Below are 16,408 nucleotides of genomic sequence, written 5' to 3' on the forward strand. Positions count from 1 at the left end.
TTGTAGAAGTAGCAGTGCTTTGAGATCTTATGGTTGACGTATTGAGTCCATAGCCAAGTCTGCATCTGAGGCCGTAGGTTTTTCCTTGTGTCCACCTTTTTGAAATCACTTGGGTACCTAAAGCATGGCAAACCACCTACGGCAGAGAATCCTTTCCATTCTTCCTAGGGTGGTATTAGTGGATGCAGCTCACTAGATTGGTGAAGTAGGCAAATGTCGGTATTTGGCGTCCTTGAATGCGGCCAACAGCTTGTCTCAGGTGGCAAGCAATATTGTGGCTTAGCACCATATTCTTTGGCTCAAGGCCTGGAAGGTCTGGCTTTGGTTTTAAGAAGTCTCTTACAGGCCTTGCGTTTCAGGTAGCTCGTCAGGTCGACTACTTTATACAAGATAATTGCTGATGCCATTATGACAGAAGCTAGTGACCCTGTCAAGTCAGAACTCGGTTTCCTCAGGAATGAAGGACACCATCATTCAAGCCTGAGTGGTTCAGGGAGCTCATGGCTAGAGGCAACACATGGGCCAATGCTTGACAGGTCGCCCCCACTATGGGATTTCTCCTGGGTGAGTGGCCAGCTATCGTCTCTTCCAGGATGTATTCGCTGGGGGCAATCAATGGCTTCTGGGTTAGAGAGGTCATCTCCTCTGGTTACTGTATAGAATTTACTATGCTTCCGCAGGATCCCATCCCCCCAGGACATTCCCACAAGATCTAATTTCGATTGGGCCATAATGTCTCTTTTTCGGGCAGGGGTCTTTACTAGTGATGAGCGAGCACTACCATGCTCGGTGCTCAGGTGGGCTTGACTCGTGTACCAAGCATAATTGAAGTCAATGGGTAACTTGAGCATTTTTCTGGAAGATCTTCGGAAAAATTCTTGAGTTCCTTATTGACTTTGATTATACTCGGTACACAAGCAGAGTCCATCCGATTGGTCAGTACAAGTACCGAGCTCAATTATCTCTAGTCTTTACGTCTGTCCCACCTCTAGAATGTTTGTTTTACTTGAATCTGTTGGTCAATCTGAAGCTCAGAGACAGTGTGGCCCTTTCTGGACACAAGGCTACTAAATGAGAAGGTCCGGCTGCACCACTGCAAAAGGAGTGTCTCCACTCAGTCATCACCTCCATAGAATTCGAGGAGTTTCTGTCTTCAGTGGACATTTAAGCTCCTTACCTCCCGGCTAACCCGAAGTTGTCAGGTTTGCGTTCAACCAGGATAATTTTCGTTTTGTGGCCCTGTACTTCCGCTTCGCCAAAGTCCCCAGGGTTTTTACAAGCATTTTGGCCCCAATAATGCCACTGCATTGAACCAGGGGGATGGTGATCTCCTACCTGGATGACATTCTCATCAAAGCTCCTCCTTAGGCCTGTTTCACATGTCACTGAAAAACACACGTTTTTCACTGAAGTGTTAAAACCGAATATGTACATGATTCACAGCACACTTGGGTTCTCCATGTGCTATCCGTGATCCATGATAGCACAGGAGATAAATTCACCTGCCCGTGGTGCTGAATCTCCAGCTCTGCTCTATCCGACCGCTGCGGTCTCCCCTCTGCAGCTACTTCCGGGTCAGCTGTGCAGTGCGTATGCATGAGAATAAGGAGCCTGCCTGGAAGTAGGAGACAGCAGCTGCTGGAGAAGGGGAGTATAAAAAGCTTTTTATTTTCAATGTCCGTGTTTTTTTCTGGTATGTGTTTCACGGGTCACACCATAGTGTGGTCCATGGGATTTTAGTGATGCCAGAAAAAAACAGACATGTCTCCGTGCGGAAATCACGGCCACGCGTACGCTTGACGGAGACACGGTCAGTGAAATAGCACTGATGTGTGCGCAGACCCATTGAATTTAATGGGTCTGCATATGTCCATGATTCTGGTACATATGAAAAATGTCACATATGTACCAGAATCACTGACGAGGGAAAGGGCCTTACTTGAAGAACTTAGAGCCTTCAGATTGTCTTAGACACCCTGAGACGCTTCAGATGGATTATCAACAGGGTGACGTCCTCTGGTCCGGTGCAGCAACTAAGTTTTCTGGGGAAGATATTCGGCAAACCCAGGTGGTAGTCTTGCTCCTGGAGGATCAGCTCTTCAGTCCAGTATCCGGATCTTGAGGCAAGAAAACCTTCCTCTGATTCTGCATGAGAATCCTAGGCAAGATGATGGCGGCTTTCGAGGTGGTTTCGTTTGTGCAGATTAATTCAAGACTCCTGCAGAACGTTCCTCTGGCTTGTTGGGACAGATCGGTGTATTCTACCATTCAGTGTCTTGGATAGTTTTTAATGTTGCCCCTGTTTCATCAGGGTCGCTCTTTCGGCCCTATTCAGTGGCAGATTCTGGCAACAGATGCCGATCTCTTCGAATGGGGAGGGATACTCTTGGCTTTACCCATGTGGATTTAGACTGAAAATGTCACCATGGTGGCTATCAACCATCAAGGCAGAGCTCAAAGTTGATCAGCCATGGCATAGGTCACAAGGATTCTGGATTATAGGTAAGGCAGCGAATCACTGATCTCAGTGAATCACATACATAGACAATCCGTGGACCAATTATCCACTTAAGTCCCTTCATTCGGACATCTTAAGACAGATCTGTCTTCGTCCTGGCACTCCAGATGTCAATCTGTGTTCAGGTCTGGAAATCTACTCGCGGTTGTGTTCGATCCCTTGGTTTCAGTTCACACTCCCGCTCCTGTTTCAGCCTCTGCTATCCCAGATTTTTATCATCAGAGCAGAGGGATTTCCATCATCCTCATCGCGCCAGACTGACTTTGAATATTCTGGTATGTGGATGTGATCAATCTCCAGAGACAAGGGTGGGCTCTCCAGGATCATCCAGATCTTCTTTACCAGGGTCTGCTCTTCCATCAGGATTCACAGACACAGTTTATAGCATGGCTGCTGAAGCTGAGCTTATCAGGACTGTCGGATTCAGTTATTCAGGCATGAAAGGTTTGCATATCTACCAACATACTTGGAAAGCTTATCTGAGTTCAGAAACATTGCCCCCGATGTGCCTCAAAGGTCAGGTGTCCCCTTTGGCCATTTTGTTTCTGAGAGATCTGGCCTAAGTCGTAGGTTGACTTTTCTCCATGAAGTGGCTAATCTTAGGCCACTGTATTGGCCACCACTCACTCAATGGGATCTCAAACTTCATTTGGAGACGCTTCTGTCCCCACCCTACGAGACGTCTTGATGTTTCATCTCTCGTGTCTTTTCTTTAGCCATTGCCTCCATCAAACGGGTTTCGGAGTTGGCTGCTCCGTCGTGCTCCTTACCTCATCCTGCAGCTGGACTAGTCGGTCCCATCTTTTTTTTTTTCCTAAGGTGGTCTCGGCTTTCCATCTTAACGAGGACATTGCCTTTCTTCTGCCCTGTGCTTAGTCATCCGACTGAGAGCTTTGCACAAGCTGGACATTGTTAGAGCCATCGCTCCATCAGGTGGTCACATTTTTTGATTGTCATACAGGAAGGGTCTTGAAGGGCCTGGCCACCTCTAAGGTGACCATTGCTCACTGGATTCAATGGCCCGTTATCGAATCATGTAGGGTGAAGTCCTGACCTCCCCCATTTAGGGTTACGGCATATTCTGTGAGGGCCTCCTGGACTGTCACCAGACATCTGTTCACATACCTTCTTCAAGATTTAGAGGGTCAACATATACAGCGGCAAGTGAAAGTCACGGCAGGACGGTCCCGCAGGCAGCGGTCGCCCGGGCGGCAGTATACACAAGATCGAATACTTCTGTGGTATCAGTATATTTCTCATATCCGCTCCAGGGACATCCTATAGTTCCTGTCTACCCTAATGAGCCGAGAAATGAAGATTTTTTGGTACTCGTACAATCTTTCTCGTACTCTTCATTAGGACACACAGTATCCGCCATTGTTTGCCCGGTCGGGCATGGATTTCAGTTGTTTTTTTCTTTCTGCCTCGCCTTCTGCTTGCTCACTGACTGGGAGGCCCGGTGCTGGCAGGAGAGGTATAATCTGCAGGGAGCAGACATGATTTTATATATCCCTGATGAAGACAGATTTTACGGCAAGTATCCAAAATCATTTTTTGTGCACTGCATTTTGTGCTCCGGATCACCGGTGTGGGATGAGGGAACTGCAGCGGCACAATTTCTATTCCCCGGCTTATACTGCACTTGTGTAGGATAGTGCACAGTGTCTGATGTCGCCCTGTGCTGCACCCGGGGACCCCTTTATATTGCCATTATCTCACAGTTGCGATGCTCCGTGTGTCCGGACGTCCGTGTATCATGACTACGATGCTGCGTGTCCGATCATCTTGTTGTCACAGCTTGTAGTACAAACATCCATATATAAAGAGGTCGGCAGCGAATTTGACGTATATATGTAAAAAAAATAAACACCAAAAACTGGACTAAAGGAAGTTGCAAATGACGATTGGGGGCCGCATTATCCAGCTGCAGCGCGGGGCGTTATTACGGGATGCATCACAAGCAGTGTACGGTGACAGTCTCCGGTAATTGTCATTCTGGCACCGGGTGATGGCGGCCGCTGCGGACAGTGACTGCCTCCTGCACCCGCCACACCGGACAGATGGAGCTCTGGAAGTGGAAAAACAACTTTTTATTTTCTTATACAAAATATATGAAAAGACACATTCTCCATCGTCATCACATTGGTAGCAATGCTGTCAGCAGCGTCGGTGTGCGGCTCAGCTTTGGCGAGTGCAGCTCTCCAGATAAAACAAAGTCCCAGGTCGCTGCAGTGACTGCACAAAACCACCGCTAAACATGGCTCCTCGTAGAGGATATGGGGGGAGGGGATCGGAACCGGAACGTGGCGGGGAGCCTGGAATTTGCTCCTCGTCCCAGACATTCACATCTGTCAGCCCGGAGACATCAGTTCATCCTCCGCGGAGCCGGTCACATGGTCCAGCAGTAATACACCAGCACGAGGAGGAAGAAGAGGGCGAAGGACATCATGGCGTTCTTACGGTTCTCACGTCGTAGAGATTTCAGCTCCTTCTCTGCTGAAACAAAAACTTATGAGTCAGTCTGAAAGCACCGCCTGATCCCTTCTGCAGAGTGTAATACCGCGCCCGGCCCCCTAATCCTGCAGAGTGTAATACCGCGCCCGGCCCCCTCATCCTGCAGAGTGTAATGCCGCGCCCGGCCCCCTCATCCTGCAGAGTGTAGTGCCGCGCCCGGCCCCCTCATCCTGCAGAGTGTAGTGCCGCGCCCGGCCCCCTCATCCTGCAGAGTGTAATGCTGCGGCCGGCCCCCTCATCCTGCAGAGTGTAATACCACGCCCGGCCCCCTCATCCTGCAGAGTGTAATACCGCGCTCGGCCCCCTCATCCTGCAGAGTGTAATACCGCGCCCGGCCCCCTCATCCTGCAGAGTGTAATACCGCGCCCGGCCCCCTCATCCTGCAGAGTGTAATACCGCGCCCGGCCCCCTCATCCTGCAGAGTGTAATACCGCGCCCGGCCCCCTCATCCTGCAGAGTGTAATACCGCGCCCGGCCCCCTCATCCTGCAGACTGTAATACCGCGCCCGGCCCCCTCATCCTGCAGAGTGTAATACCGCGCCCGGCCCCCTCATCCTGCAGAGTGTAATACCGCGCCCGGCCCCCTCATCCTGCAGAGTGTAATACCGCGCCCGGCCCCCTCATCCTGCAGAGTGTAATACCGCGCCCGGCCCCCTCATCCTGCAGAGTGTAATACCGCGCCCGGCCCCCTCATCCTGCAGAGTGTAATACCGCGCCCGGCCCCCTCATCCTGCAATACCGTCCTGTTATGCCCGCCTCATATGCATACCGTAATAAGACATCTTATTGGTTAGCGCGTTCTTCTCCTTCTCTAACAATTTCCTTAAAAAGATGAGAAAAGACATCAAATCAGCAAGAAAAAGAATACAAAGGCGCCAATACTTCTGCTGCTTGTGGTAACTAATGCCCCCTGGAGGTAATATAACACCGCCAGATAACCAGGAGAGGAGCATTGTATCAGAGGACTGAGTGCGAGAGAGGGCAGTGCTCCGCTATACCCCACATCTCCATACACTCACCTCCCTCCCCCGCTCACCTCTTCCCTGCTCTCGTCCCCCACTCCTCTCCTCCTTTCTCCCCCGCTCTCATCCTTTCCCTCCCCCGCTCACCTCTTCCCTGCTCTTGTCCCCCACTCCTCTCCTTCCTCCCCCGCTCTTATCCTTTCCCTCCCCCGCTCACCTCTTCCCTGCTCTCGTCCCCCACTCCTCTCCTCCTTTCTCCCCCGCTCTCATCCTTTCCCTTCCCCGCTCACCTCTTCCCTGCTCTCGTCCCCCACTCCTCTCCTTCCTCCCCCGCTCTTATCCTTTCCCTCCCCCGCTCACCTCTTCCCTGCTCTCGTCCCCCACTCCTCCTTTCCCTCCCCCGCTCACCTCTTCCCTGCTCTCGTCCCCCACTCCTCTCCTTCTTTCTCCCCCGCTCTCATCCTTTCCCTCCCCCGCTCACCTCTTCCCTGCTCTCGTCCCCCACTCCTCTCCTTCCTCCCCCGCTCTTATCCTTTCCCTTTCCCTCCCCCGCTCACCTCTTCCCTGCTCTCGTCCCCCACTCCTCCTTTCCCTCCCCCGCTCACCTCTTCCCTGCTCTCGTCCCCCACTCCTCTCCTTCTTTCTCCCCCGCTCTCATCCTTTCCCTCTCCCGCTCACCTCTTCCCTGCTCTCGTCCCCCACTCCTCTCCTTCTTTCTCCCCCGCTCTCATATCCTTTCCCTCCCCCGCTCACCTCTTCCCTGCTCTCGTCCCCCACTCCTCTCCTTCTTTCTCCCCCGCTCTCATCCTTTCCGTCTCCCGCTCACCTCTTCCCTGCTCTCGTCCCCCACTCCTCTCCTTCTTTCTCCCCCGCTCTCATCCTTTCCCTCTCCCGCTCACCTCTTCCCTGCTCTCGTCCCCCACTCCTCTCCTTCTTTCTCCCCCGCTCTCATCCTTTCCCTCTCCCGCTCACCTCTTCCCTGCTCTCGTCCCCCACTCCTCTCCTTCTTTCTCCCCCGCTCTCATCCTTTCCCTCCCCCGCTCACCTCTTCCCTGCTCTCGTCCCCCACTCCTCTCCTTCTTTCTCCCCCTCCCCCGCTCTCATCCTTTCCCTCCCCCGCTCACCTCTTCCCTGCTCTCGTCCCCCACTCCTCTCCTTCTTTCTCCCCCGCTCTCATCCTTTCCCTCCCCCGCTCACCTCTTCCCTGCTCTCGTCCCCCACTCCTCTCCTTCTTTCTCCCCCGCTCTCATCCTTTCCCTCCCCCGCTCACCTCTTCCCTGCTCTCGTCCCCCACTCCTCTCCTTCTTTCTCCCCCGCTCTCATCCTTTCCCTCCCCCGCTCACCTCTTCCCTGCTCTCGTCCCCCACTCCTCTCCTTCTTTCTCCCCCGCTCTCATCCTTTCCCTCCCCCGCTCACCTCTTCCCTGCTCTCGTCCCCCACTCCTCTCCTTCTTTCTCCCCCGCTCTCATCCTTTCCCTCCCCCGCTCACCTCTTCCCTGCTCTCGTCCCCCACTCCTCTCCTTCTTTCTCCCCCGCTCTCATCCTTTCCCTCCCCCGCTCACCTCTTCCCTGCTCTCGTCCCCCACTCCTCTCCTTCTTTCTCCCCCGCTCTCATCCTTTCCCTCCCCCGCTCACCTCTTCCCTGCTCTCGTCCCCCACTCCTCTCCTTCTTTCTCCCCCGCTCTCATCCTTTCCCTCCCCCGCTCACCTCTTCCCTGCTCTCGTCCCCCACTCCTCTCCTTCTTTCTCCCCCGCTCTCATCCTTTCCCTCCCCCGCTCACCTCTTCCCTGCTCTCGTCCCCCACTCCTCTCCTTCTTTCTCCCCCGCTCTCATCCTTTCCCTCCCCCGCTCACCTCTTCCCTGCTCTCGTCCCCCACTCCTCTCCTTCTTTCTCCCCCGCTCTCATCCTTTCCCTCCCCCGCTCACCTCTTCCCTGCTCTCGTCCCCCACTCCTCTCCTTCTTTCTCCCCCGCTCTCATCCTTTCCCTCCCCCGCTCACCTCTTCCCTGCTCTCGTCCCCCACTCCTCTCCTTCTTTCTCCCCCGCTCTCATCCTTTCCCTCCCCCGCTCACCTCTTCCCTGCTCTCGTCCCCCACTCCTCTCCTTCTTCCCCCGCTCTCATCCTTTCCCTCCCTCGCTCACATTCCTTTGCTCGCTTAGGTTACCCCCATTGTTCACCTTCCCTCTTCCCCTCCTTATCCTCTCTCCCATGCTCTCACCTTCACCCTCCCACCACTCAACCTCCTCCCTTCCCAGCTTACTTTCCCTCCACCGCTCCCCTCCCCGACAACCTCCCTCCTCCAATGACCTTCCCCTGCTCACCTTACCGACAACCTCCCTCCCCGCTCATCTTCCCTCTCCTCCGCTCACCTCCCTCCCCTGCTGACCTCACTAACAACCTCCCTGCTCATCTTCCCTTCTCGTAGCTTGTTCCCTCCGCATCTCAACTCCACTCTCCTCCTCCCCCCGCTCTCTTCCCTCCTCTCTCAATCACCTCACCTCCTCCTTCCCCTGCTCACTTTCCCCCTCCCCTCGTCCTTCCCCCGCTCACTTCCCCCCTCCTCCGCTCACCTCCCCTCCTCCGTCAGCTCATTTCTGCGCAGTCTGTAGTCGATGTCCTCCATATTGCCCCTGCAGGTCTCCAGCTTCTCCTCCACGCCATCTATCTGCATGAGAAGCAGTCGGAGTGATGAGATCATGAACAGTGACTCCAACCACTGAGCGATTACATCACTGACACCGCCGCAACCACTGAGCGATTACATCACTGACACCGCCGCAACCACTGAGCGATTACATCACTGCACCTTTCTCTACAGCAGAGGTCCCCAACCTCTCAAACCTTGAGAACCATATTCGGCTCAGAGGGGGGGGATCGCCCGCCACACAACGGCTCCAAGAGGGGGGTCGCCCGCCACACAACGGCTCCAAGAGGGGGGACGCCCGCCACACAACGGCTCCAAGAGGGGGACGCCCGCCACACAACGGCTCCGAGAGGGGGACGCCCGCCACACAACGGCTCCGAGAGGGGGACGCCCGCCACACAACGGCTCCGAGAGGGGGGACGCCCGCCACACAACGGCTCCGAGAGGGGGGTCGCCCGCCACACAACGGCTCAGAGAGAGGGGGGTCGCCCGCCACACAACGGCTCAGAGAGAGGGGGGTCGCCCGCCACACAACGGCTCAGAGAGTGGGGGTCGCCCGCCACACAACGGCTCAGAGAGAGGGGGTCGCCCGCCACACAACGGCTCAGAGAGAGGGGGTCGCCCGCCACACAACGGCTCAGAGAGAGGGGGTCGCCCGCCACACAACGGCTCAGAGAGAGGGGGTCGCCCGCCACACAACGGCTCAGAGAGAGGGGGTCGCCCGCCACACAACGGCTCAGAGAGAGGGGGTCGCCCGCCACGCAACGGCTCAGAGAGAGGGGGTCGCCCGCCACGCAACGGCTCAGAGAGAGGGGGTCGCCCGCCACGCAACGGCTCAGAGAGAGGGGGTCGCCCGCCACGCAACGGCTCAGAGAGAGGGGGTCGCCCGCCACGCAACGGCTCAGAGAGAGGGGGTCGCCCGCCACGCAACGGCTCAGAGAGAGGGGGTCGCCCGCCACGCAACGGCTCAGAGAGAGGGGGTCGCCCGCCACGCAACGGCTCAGAGAGAGGGGGTCGCCCGCCACGCAACGGCTCAGAGAGAGGGGGTCGCCCGCCACGCAACGGCTCAGAGAGAGGGGGTCGCCCGCCACGCAACGGCTCAGAGAGAGGGGGTCGCCCGCCACGCAACGGCTCAGAGAGAGGGGGTCGCCCGCCACGCAACGGCTCAGAGAGAGGGGGTCGCCCGCCACGCAACGGCTCAGAGAGAGGGGGTCGCCCGCCACGCAACGGCTCAGAGAGAGGGGGTCGCCCGCCACGCAACGGCTCAGAGAGAGGGGGTCGCCCGCCACGCAACGGCTCAGAGAGAGGGGGTCGCCCGCCACGCAACGGCTCAGAGAGAGGGGGTCGCCCGCCACGCAACGGCTCAGAGAGAGGGGGTCGCCCGCCACGCAACGGCTCAGAGAGAGGGGGTCGCCCGCCACGCAACGGCTCAGAGAGAGGGGGTCGCCCGCCACGCAACGGCTCAGAGAGAGGGGGTCGCCCGCCACGCAACGGCTCAGAGAGAGGGGGTCGCCCGCCACGCAACGGCTCAGAGAGAGGGGGTCGCCCGCCACGCAACGGCTCAGAGAGAGGGGGTCGCCCGCCACGCAACGGCTCAGAGAGAGGGGGTCGCCCGCCACGCAACGGCTCAGAGAGAGGGGGTCGCCCGCCACGCAACGGCTCAGAGAGAGGGGGTCGCCCGCCACGCAACGGCTCAGAGAGAGGGGGTCGCCCGCCACGCAACGGCTCAGAGAGAGGGGGTCGCCCGCCACGCAACGGCTCAGAGAGAGGGGGTCGCCCGCCACGCAACGGCTCAGAGAGAGGGGGTCGCCCGCCACGCAACGGCTCAGAGAGAGGGGGTCGCCCGCCACGCAACGGCTCAGAGAGAGGGGGTCGCCCGCCACGCAACGGCTCAGAGAGAGGGGGTCGCCCGCCACGCAACGGCTCAGAGAGAGGGGGTCGCCCGCCACGCAACGGCTCAGAGAGAGGGGGTCGCCCGCCACGCAACGGCTCAGAGAGAGGGGGTCGCCCGCCACGCAACGGCTCAGAGAGAGGGGGTCGCCCGCCACGCAACGGCTCAGAGAGAGGGGGTCGCCCGCCACGCAACGGCTCAGAGAGAGGGGGTCGCCCGCCACGCAACGGCTCAGAGAGAGGGGGTCGCCCGCCACGCAACGGCTCAGAGAGAGGGGGTCGCCCGCCACGCAACGGCTCAGAGAGAGGGGGTCGCCCGCCACGCAACGGCTCAGAGAGAGGGGGTCGCCCGCCACGCAACGGCTCAGAGAGAGGGGGTCGCCCGCCACGCAACGGCTCAGAGAGAGGGGGTCGCCCGCCACGCAACGGCTCAGAGAGAGGGGGTCGCCCGCCACGCAACGGCTCAGAGAGAGGGGGTCGCCCGCCACGCAACGGCTCAGAGAGAGGGGGTCGCCCGCCACGCAACGGCTCAGAGAGAGGGGGTCGCCCGCCACGCAACGGCTCAGAGAGAGGGGGTCGCCCGCCACGCAACGGCTCAGAGAGAGGGGGTCGCCCGCCACGCAACGGCTCAGAGAGAGGGGGTCGCCCGCCACGCAACGGCTCAGAGAGAGGGGGTCGCCCGCCACGCAACGGCTCAGAGAGAGGGGGTCGCCCGCCACGCAACGGCTCAGAGAGAGGGGGTCGCCCGCCACACAACGGCTCAGAGAGAGGGGGTCGCCCGCCACACAACGGCTCAGAGAGAGGGGGTCGCCCGCCACACAACGGCTCAGAGAGAGGGGGTCGCCCGCCACACAACGGCTCAGAGAGAGGGGGTCGCCCGCCACACAACGGCTCAGAGAGAGGGGGTCGCCCGCCACACAACGGCTCAGAGAGAGGGGGTCGCCCGCCACACAACGGCTCAGAGAGAGGGGGTCGCCCGCCACACAACGGCTCAGAGAGAGGGGGTCGCCCGCCACACAACGGCTCAGAGAGAGGGGGTCGCCCGCCACACAACGGCTCAGAGAGAGGGGGTCGCCCGCCACACAACGGCTCAGAGAGAGGGGGTCGCCCGCCACACAACGGCTCAGAGAGAGGGGGTCGCCCGCCACACAACGGCTCAGAGAGAGGGGGTCGCCCGCCACACAACGGCTCAGAGAGAGGGGGTCGCCCGCCACACAACGGCTCAGAGAGAGGGGGTCGCCCGCCACACAACGGCTCAGAGAGAGGGGGTCGCCCGCCACACAACGGCTCAGAGAGAGGGGGTCGCCCGCCACACAACGGCTCAGAGAGAGGGGGTCGCCCGCCACACAACGGCTCAGAGAGAGGGGGTCGCCCGCCACACAACGGCTCAGAGAGAGGGGGTCGCCCGCCACACAACGGCTCAGAGAGAGGGGGTCGCCCGCCACACAACGGCTCAGAGAGAGGGGGTCGCCCGCCACACAACGGCTCAGAGAGAGGGGGTCGCCCGCCACACAACGGCTCAGAGAGAGGGGGTCGCCCGCCACACAACGGCTCAGAGAGAGGGGGTCGCCCGCCACACAACGGCTCAGAGAGAGGGGGTCGCCCGCCACACAACGGCTCAGAGAGAGGGGGTCGCCCGCCACACAACGGCTCAGAGAGAGGGGGTCGCCCGCCACACAACGGCTCAGAGAGAGGGGGTCGCCCGCCACACAACGGCTCAGAGAGAGGGGGTCGCCCGCCACACAACGGCTCAGAGAGAGGGGGTCGCCCGCCACACAACGGCTCAGAGAGAGGGGGTCGCCCGCCACACAACGGCTCAGAGAGAGGGGGTCGCCCGCCACACAACGGCTCAGAGAGAGGGGGTCGCCCGCCACACAACGGCTCAGAGAGAGGGGGTCGCCCGCCACACAACGGCTCAGAGAGAGGGGGTCGCCCGCCACACAACGGCTCAGAGAGAGGGGGTCGCCCGCCACACAACGGCTCAGAGAGAGGGGGTCGCCCGCCACACAACGGCTCAGAGAGGGGGTCGCCCGCCACACAACGGCTCAGAGAGAGGGGGTCGCCCGCCACACAACGGCTCAGAGAGAGGGGGTCGCCCGCCACACAACGGCTCAGAGAGAGGGGGTCGCCCGCCACACAACGGCTCAGAGAGAGGGGGTCGCCCGCCACACAACGGGTCCGAGAGAGGGACACCCGCCACACAACGGGTCCGAGAGAGGGACACCCGCCACACAACGGGTCAGAGAGAGGGACACCCGCCACACGTTCCTTTCACAGTAGTGACACCTAGAAACCCCATTTACCGGAATAATGACAGCCAAACCTTTTCCACAGAAATCACAATGAGGCGGTTCCTGCCTTACCCACTCCAGATCTGCTTTTTTGTGTGGGGCTACTCACAAAAGTCACCATCTGAAGACCGGCTCTTCATAGTTATTTGCTAGTTTTGGTGTTAAGGAAAAATCCTGGTGACAGGTTCCCTTTATCACCTGCGGCCACCACCTGGGGGACGCCTCCCCACACAGGGTCCGCGGTGACCGGGGGACGCCTCCCCACACAGGGTCCGCGGTGACCGGGGGACGCCTCCCCACACAGGGTCCGCGGTGACCGGGGGACGCCTCCCCACACAGGGTCCGCGGTGACCGGGGGACGCCTCCCCACACAGGGTCCGCGGTGACCGGGGGACGCCTCCCCACACAGGGTCCGCGGTGACCGGGGGACGCCTCCCCACACAGGTGACCGGGGGACGCCTCCCCACACAGGTGACCGGGGGACGCCTCCCCACACAGGTGACCGGGGGACGCCTCCCCACACAGGTGACCGGGGGACGCCTCCCCACACAGGTGACCGGGGGACGCCTCCCCACACAGGTGACCGGGGGACGCCTCCCCACACAGGTGACCGGGGGACGCCTCCCCACACAGGTGACCGGGGGACGCCTCCCCACACAGGTGACCGGGGGACGCCTCCCCACACAGGTGACCGGGGGACGCCTCCCCACACAGGTGACCGGGGGACGCCTCCCCACACAGGTGACCGGGGGACGCCTCCCCACACAGGTGACCGGGGGACGCCTCCCCACACAGGTGACCGGGGGACGCCTCCCCACACAGGTGACCGGGGGACGCCTCCCCACACAGGTGACCGGGGGACGCCTCCCCACACAGGTGACCGGGGGACGCCTCCCCACACAGGGCCCGCGGTGACTGAGGTGCTCCCTGTACGGTGAACATAGTGACCATGGGGTGGCACATTGTGTGGGGTCTGTGGTGATCAAGCAGTTGCTCATTGTACGGGGTCTGAGGTAATAGGGTCTTGGGGCCGGGGCGGACCATTGGACGGGGTCTCGGGGCCGGGGCGGACCATTGGACGGGGTCTCGGGGCCGGGGCGGACCATTGGACGGGGTCTCGGGGCCGGGGCGGACCATTGGACGGGGTCTCGGGGCCGGGGCGGACCATTGGACGGGGTCTCGGGGCCGGGGCGGACCATTGGACGGGGTCTCGGGGCCGGGGCGGACCATTGGACGGGGTCTCGGGGCCGGGGCGGACCATTGGACGGGGTCTCGGGGCCGGGGCGGACCATTGGACGGGGTCTCGGGGCCGGGGCGGACCATTGGACGGGGTCTCGGGGCCGGGGCGGACCATTGGACGGGGTCTCGGGGCCGGGGCGGACCATTGGACGGGGTCTCGGGGCCGGGGCGGACCATTGGACGGGGTCTCGGGGCCGGGGCGGACCATTGGACGGGGTCTCGGGGCCGGGGCGGACCATTGGACGGGGTCTCGGGGCCGGGGCGGACCATTGGACGGGGTCTGTGGTGACCAGATTGTAAATGAGACAAGTTATCGGATTCGTCCACAGTAACCGAGTCTATGCACTTAAAAAAATCGGGTTGGTTGCTATGGGGATTGCACCTGCCTGGTTACTAGGGACAGCTCCCCTTTGGGATGTTTCTGCACTCTGTGACGTCACTCTTCGGGGGTCTCTACTATTATGACATCACAGGTCGTGCACCCCGCACTCCTCACCTCCGTGGCCAGGCTCAGTCGCTCCCGCTTCTTTCTCGTCATCCTGCGCTTCCCGGACACGTCTCCCTCCAGGTAATGACACGGTGCAGAGGAGCCGCCATCTCTGACCCGGGCGGGGGCGGAGCCTGAAGCCGCGGCCGCCATGTTTGGGAAGGGCAGTCTGGTGAGTCTATCAGCGGCGGCCGCCATGTCTACTGAGGGCAGCGGTGCCTGGTGCTGCAGGACTACAGGTCCCATCATGCTTCAGGGCGGAGGCGGATCTCTTCCTGCCGTGGAACTACAACCCCCAGCACCTGTAGGGCTGTGGACAGTGGCTCCTCCTCTGCTGCTGGGATTTCTACTGTGTCTTTATTTTCTGCACCGTTTGAGTCTTTTTTTTTTTACAATGCTGACAAATAATTGTTTTCTACAGATTTAACAACAAAAATAAGAATATCAAACACAAAACGTCCAAAAGGCGCAAAATTACATGAAGATGAGTGTGAACAATGTCCAACAGCTGCAGTTAGGACCACGCCATAAACTGGAGGTCAAAGGTCAGATGAAAGATACGTTTATTGGAGACAAAATGCCCAGGACAATCACAAAGCATTACATAGACATACAATGCATGGGACATGTGCTTGGGGCGGACACCGCGGCGTCACACACTGTCTGCATCTCCTATAGTTAGTAATGCCCTTACAATTGGAGTGATAGCCACATGTATGAGGAAACCTGGGGAGTTCAGAATGCATAATACCAATAAAAAGTGCTAGAAGGTGCAAAAACTTTTGTCCAAATGGTAGACCCCAAAGTACCAAAGGGATTATCCAAAAAACAAACTCCGACGCGCGTTTCGCAATTTATATAATCGCTTAATCATGATTAACACCAAACTCACGTCACTATCTGTAAGCCAGGAATACACAGCCCGTCAGTACGAACTTCTCTTGGGACGGACGGAGGAGGCTCTTCTTCCCTCGGGTAACAGGGTAGCTGGGTTCATCCAGATGACGTCTTCTACGGGGTCGGGTACCGACTCTCTGGTCCTCTTCTCAGGGAATGTCCCGGCACTCACCAATATCTCTCACTTACTCCTTGTCCCGCACTTTTCCTGCTGGGCAGATCCAAAAATATACACACAGAGGGGAGGCGTAGGCCAGTCCATTGTTCTCAGCTGAGGGAACCATGTTCCATTAAAGTTCCCCCAGTATAACAAAGTCTCTCGTAGGGGTTACACCCCCTACATGCCTCCCTTCTTAATGATGGCCGTCCTTGGCCATGACGATGTGAATATACTAGCCCTTCACGGGATTTCCGCTCTTCCAGGTTCTCCAACCCTCAACAAGTGTTCTCTAATCATCTTCATCAGCCCCACAGTATAACACCAAAGCGCGCAATAGCGACACTAATAAACTGGTCCACATATCTAACTGGTGGAACCCCTGCAGTAGACCTTTGGGATCTCCCACTTGGGTATCTTCTGGAGAAATACTTAACAAAGGATCCTGTGGAAGATTTGTCTGCTCTTCTTCCTGGCTTGGTGGTAGTGGTTCAGCTGCCGCATCGCCAGTGTTGTCACAGGTGGAGAACTCTCAATTGCACTTGGGGCAAACCACCAGTCTTCATCGCCATCATAGACAGGTGGCACGGTTTCTGGAGTAGGGGCTGGCACCTCAGGGACTGGCATGGTCGCGGGAGTTTCAGATCAACACGGCCTCAGCATGTTCCTGTGAAGGGCACAGGGACCAGGCGCCTGTCCTCAGTTTGAACCTTGTAGATGGGACCATTGGCGTTCACTCGTTCCGGCACCGTGTAAGGTTGGACTTCCCATCTCTCACTCCGCTTGCACTTAGGGCATTTCTCTCGT

At 59.1% G+C, this 16,408-nt stretch overlaps 1 protein-coding gene across 2 annotated transcripts; it reads right to left on the minus strand.

Annotated features, from left to right (window-relative positions):
* Positions 1–4,593: 4,593 nt before the first annotated feature.
* On the minus strand, positions 4,594–14,747 carry CCDC167 (coiled-coil domain containing 167). Of its 2 annotated transcripts, none has more exons than XM_075337915.1 (4): positions 14,557–14,747; positions 8,567–8,661; positions 5,802–5,854; positions 4,594–5,011 (listed from the first exon to the last, which is right to left on the minus strand). In XM_075337915.1, exons 1-4 carry the CDS (start codon positions 14,743–14,745, stop codon positions 4,908–4,910), a joined length of 441 nt encoding a protein of 146 aa, XP_075194030.1. In that variant the 5' UTR covers positions 14,746–14,747; the 3' UTR covers positions 4,594–4,907. The 2 variants fall into 2 exon arrangements, with proteins under 2 accessions (XP_075194030.1, XP_075194029.1); XM_075337914.1 differs by having other exon boundaries at positions 4,594–5,014; positions 14,557–14,697.
* Positions 14,748–16,408: the final 1,661 nt, after the last annotated feature.

Source organism: Anomaloglossus baeobatrachus, chromosome 3, assembly GCF_048569485.1.
Source record: "Anomaloglossus baeobatrachus isolate aAnoBae1 chromosome 3, aAnoBae1.hap1, whole genome shotgun sequence".
NCBI lineage: Eukaryota > Metazoa > Chordata > Amphibia > Anura > Aromobatidae > Anomaloglossus > Anomaloglossus baeobatrachus.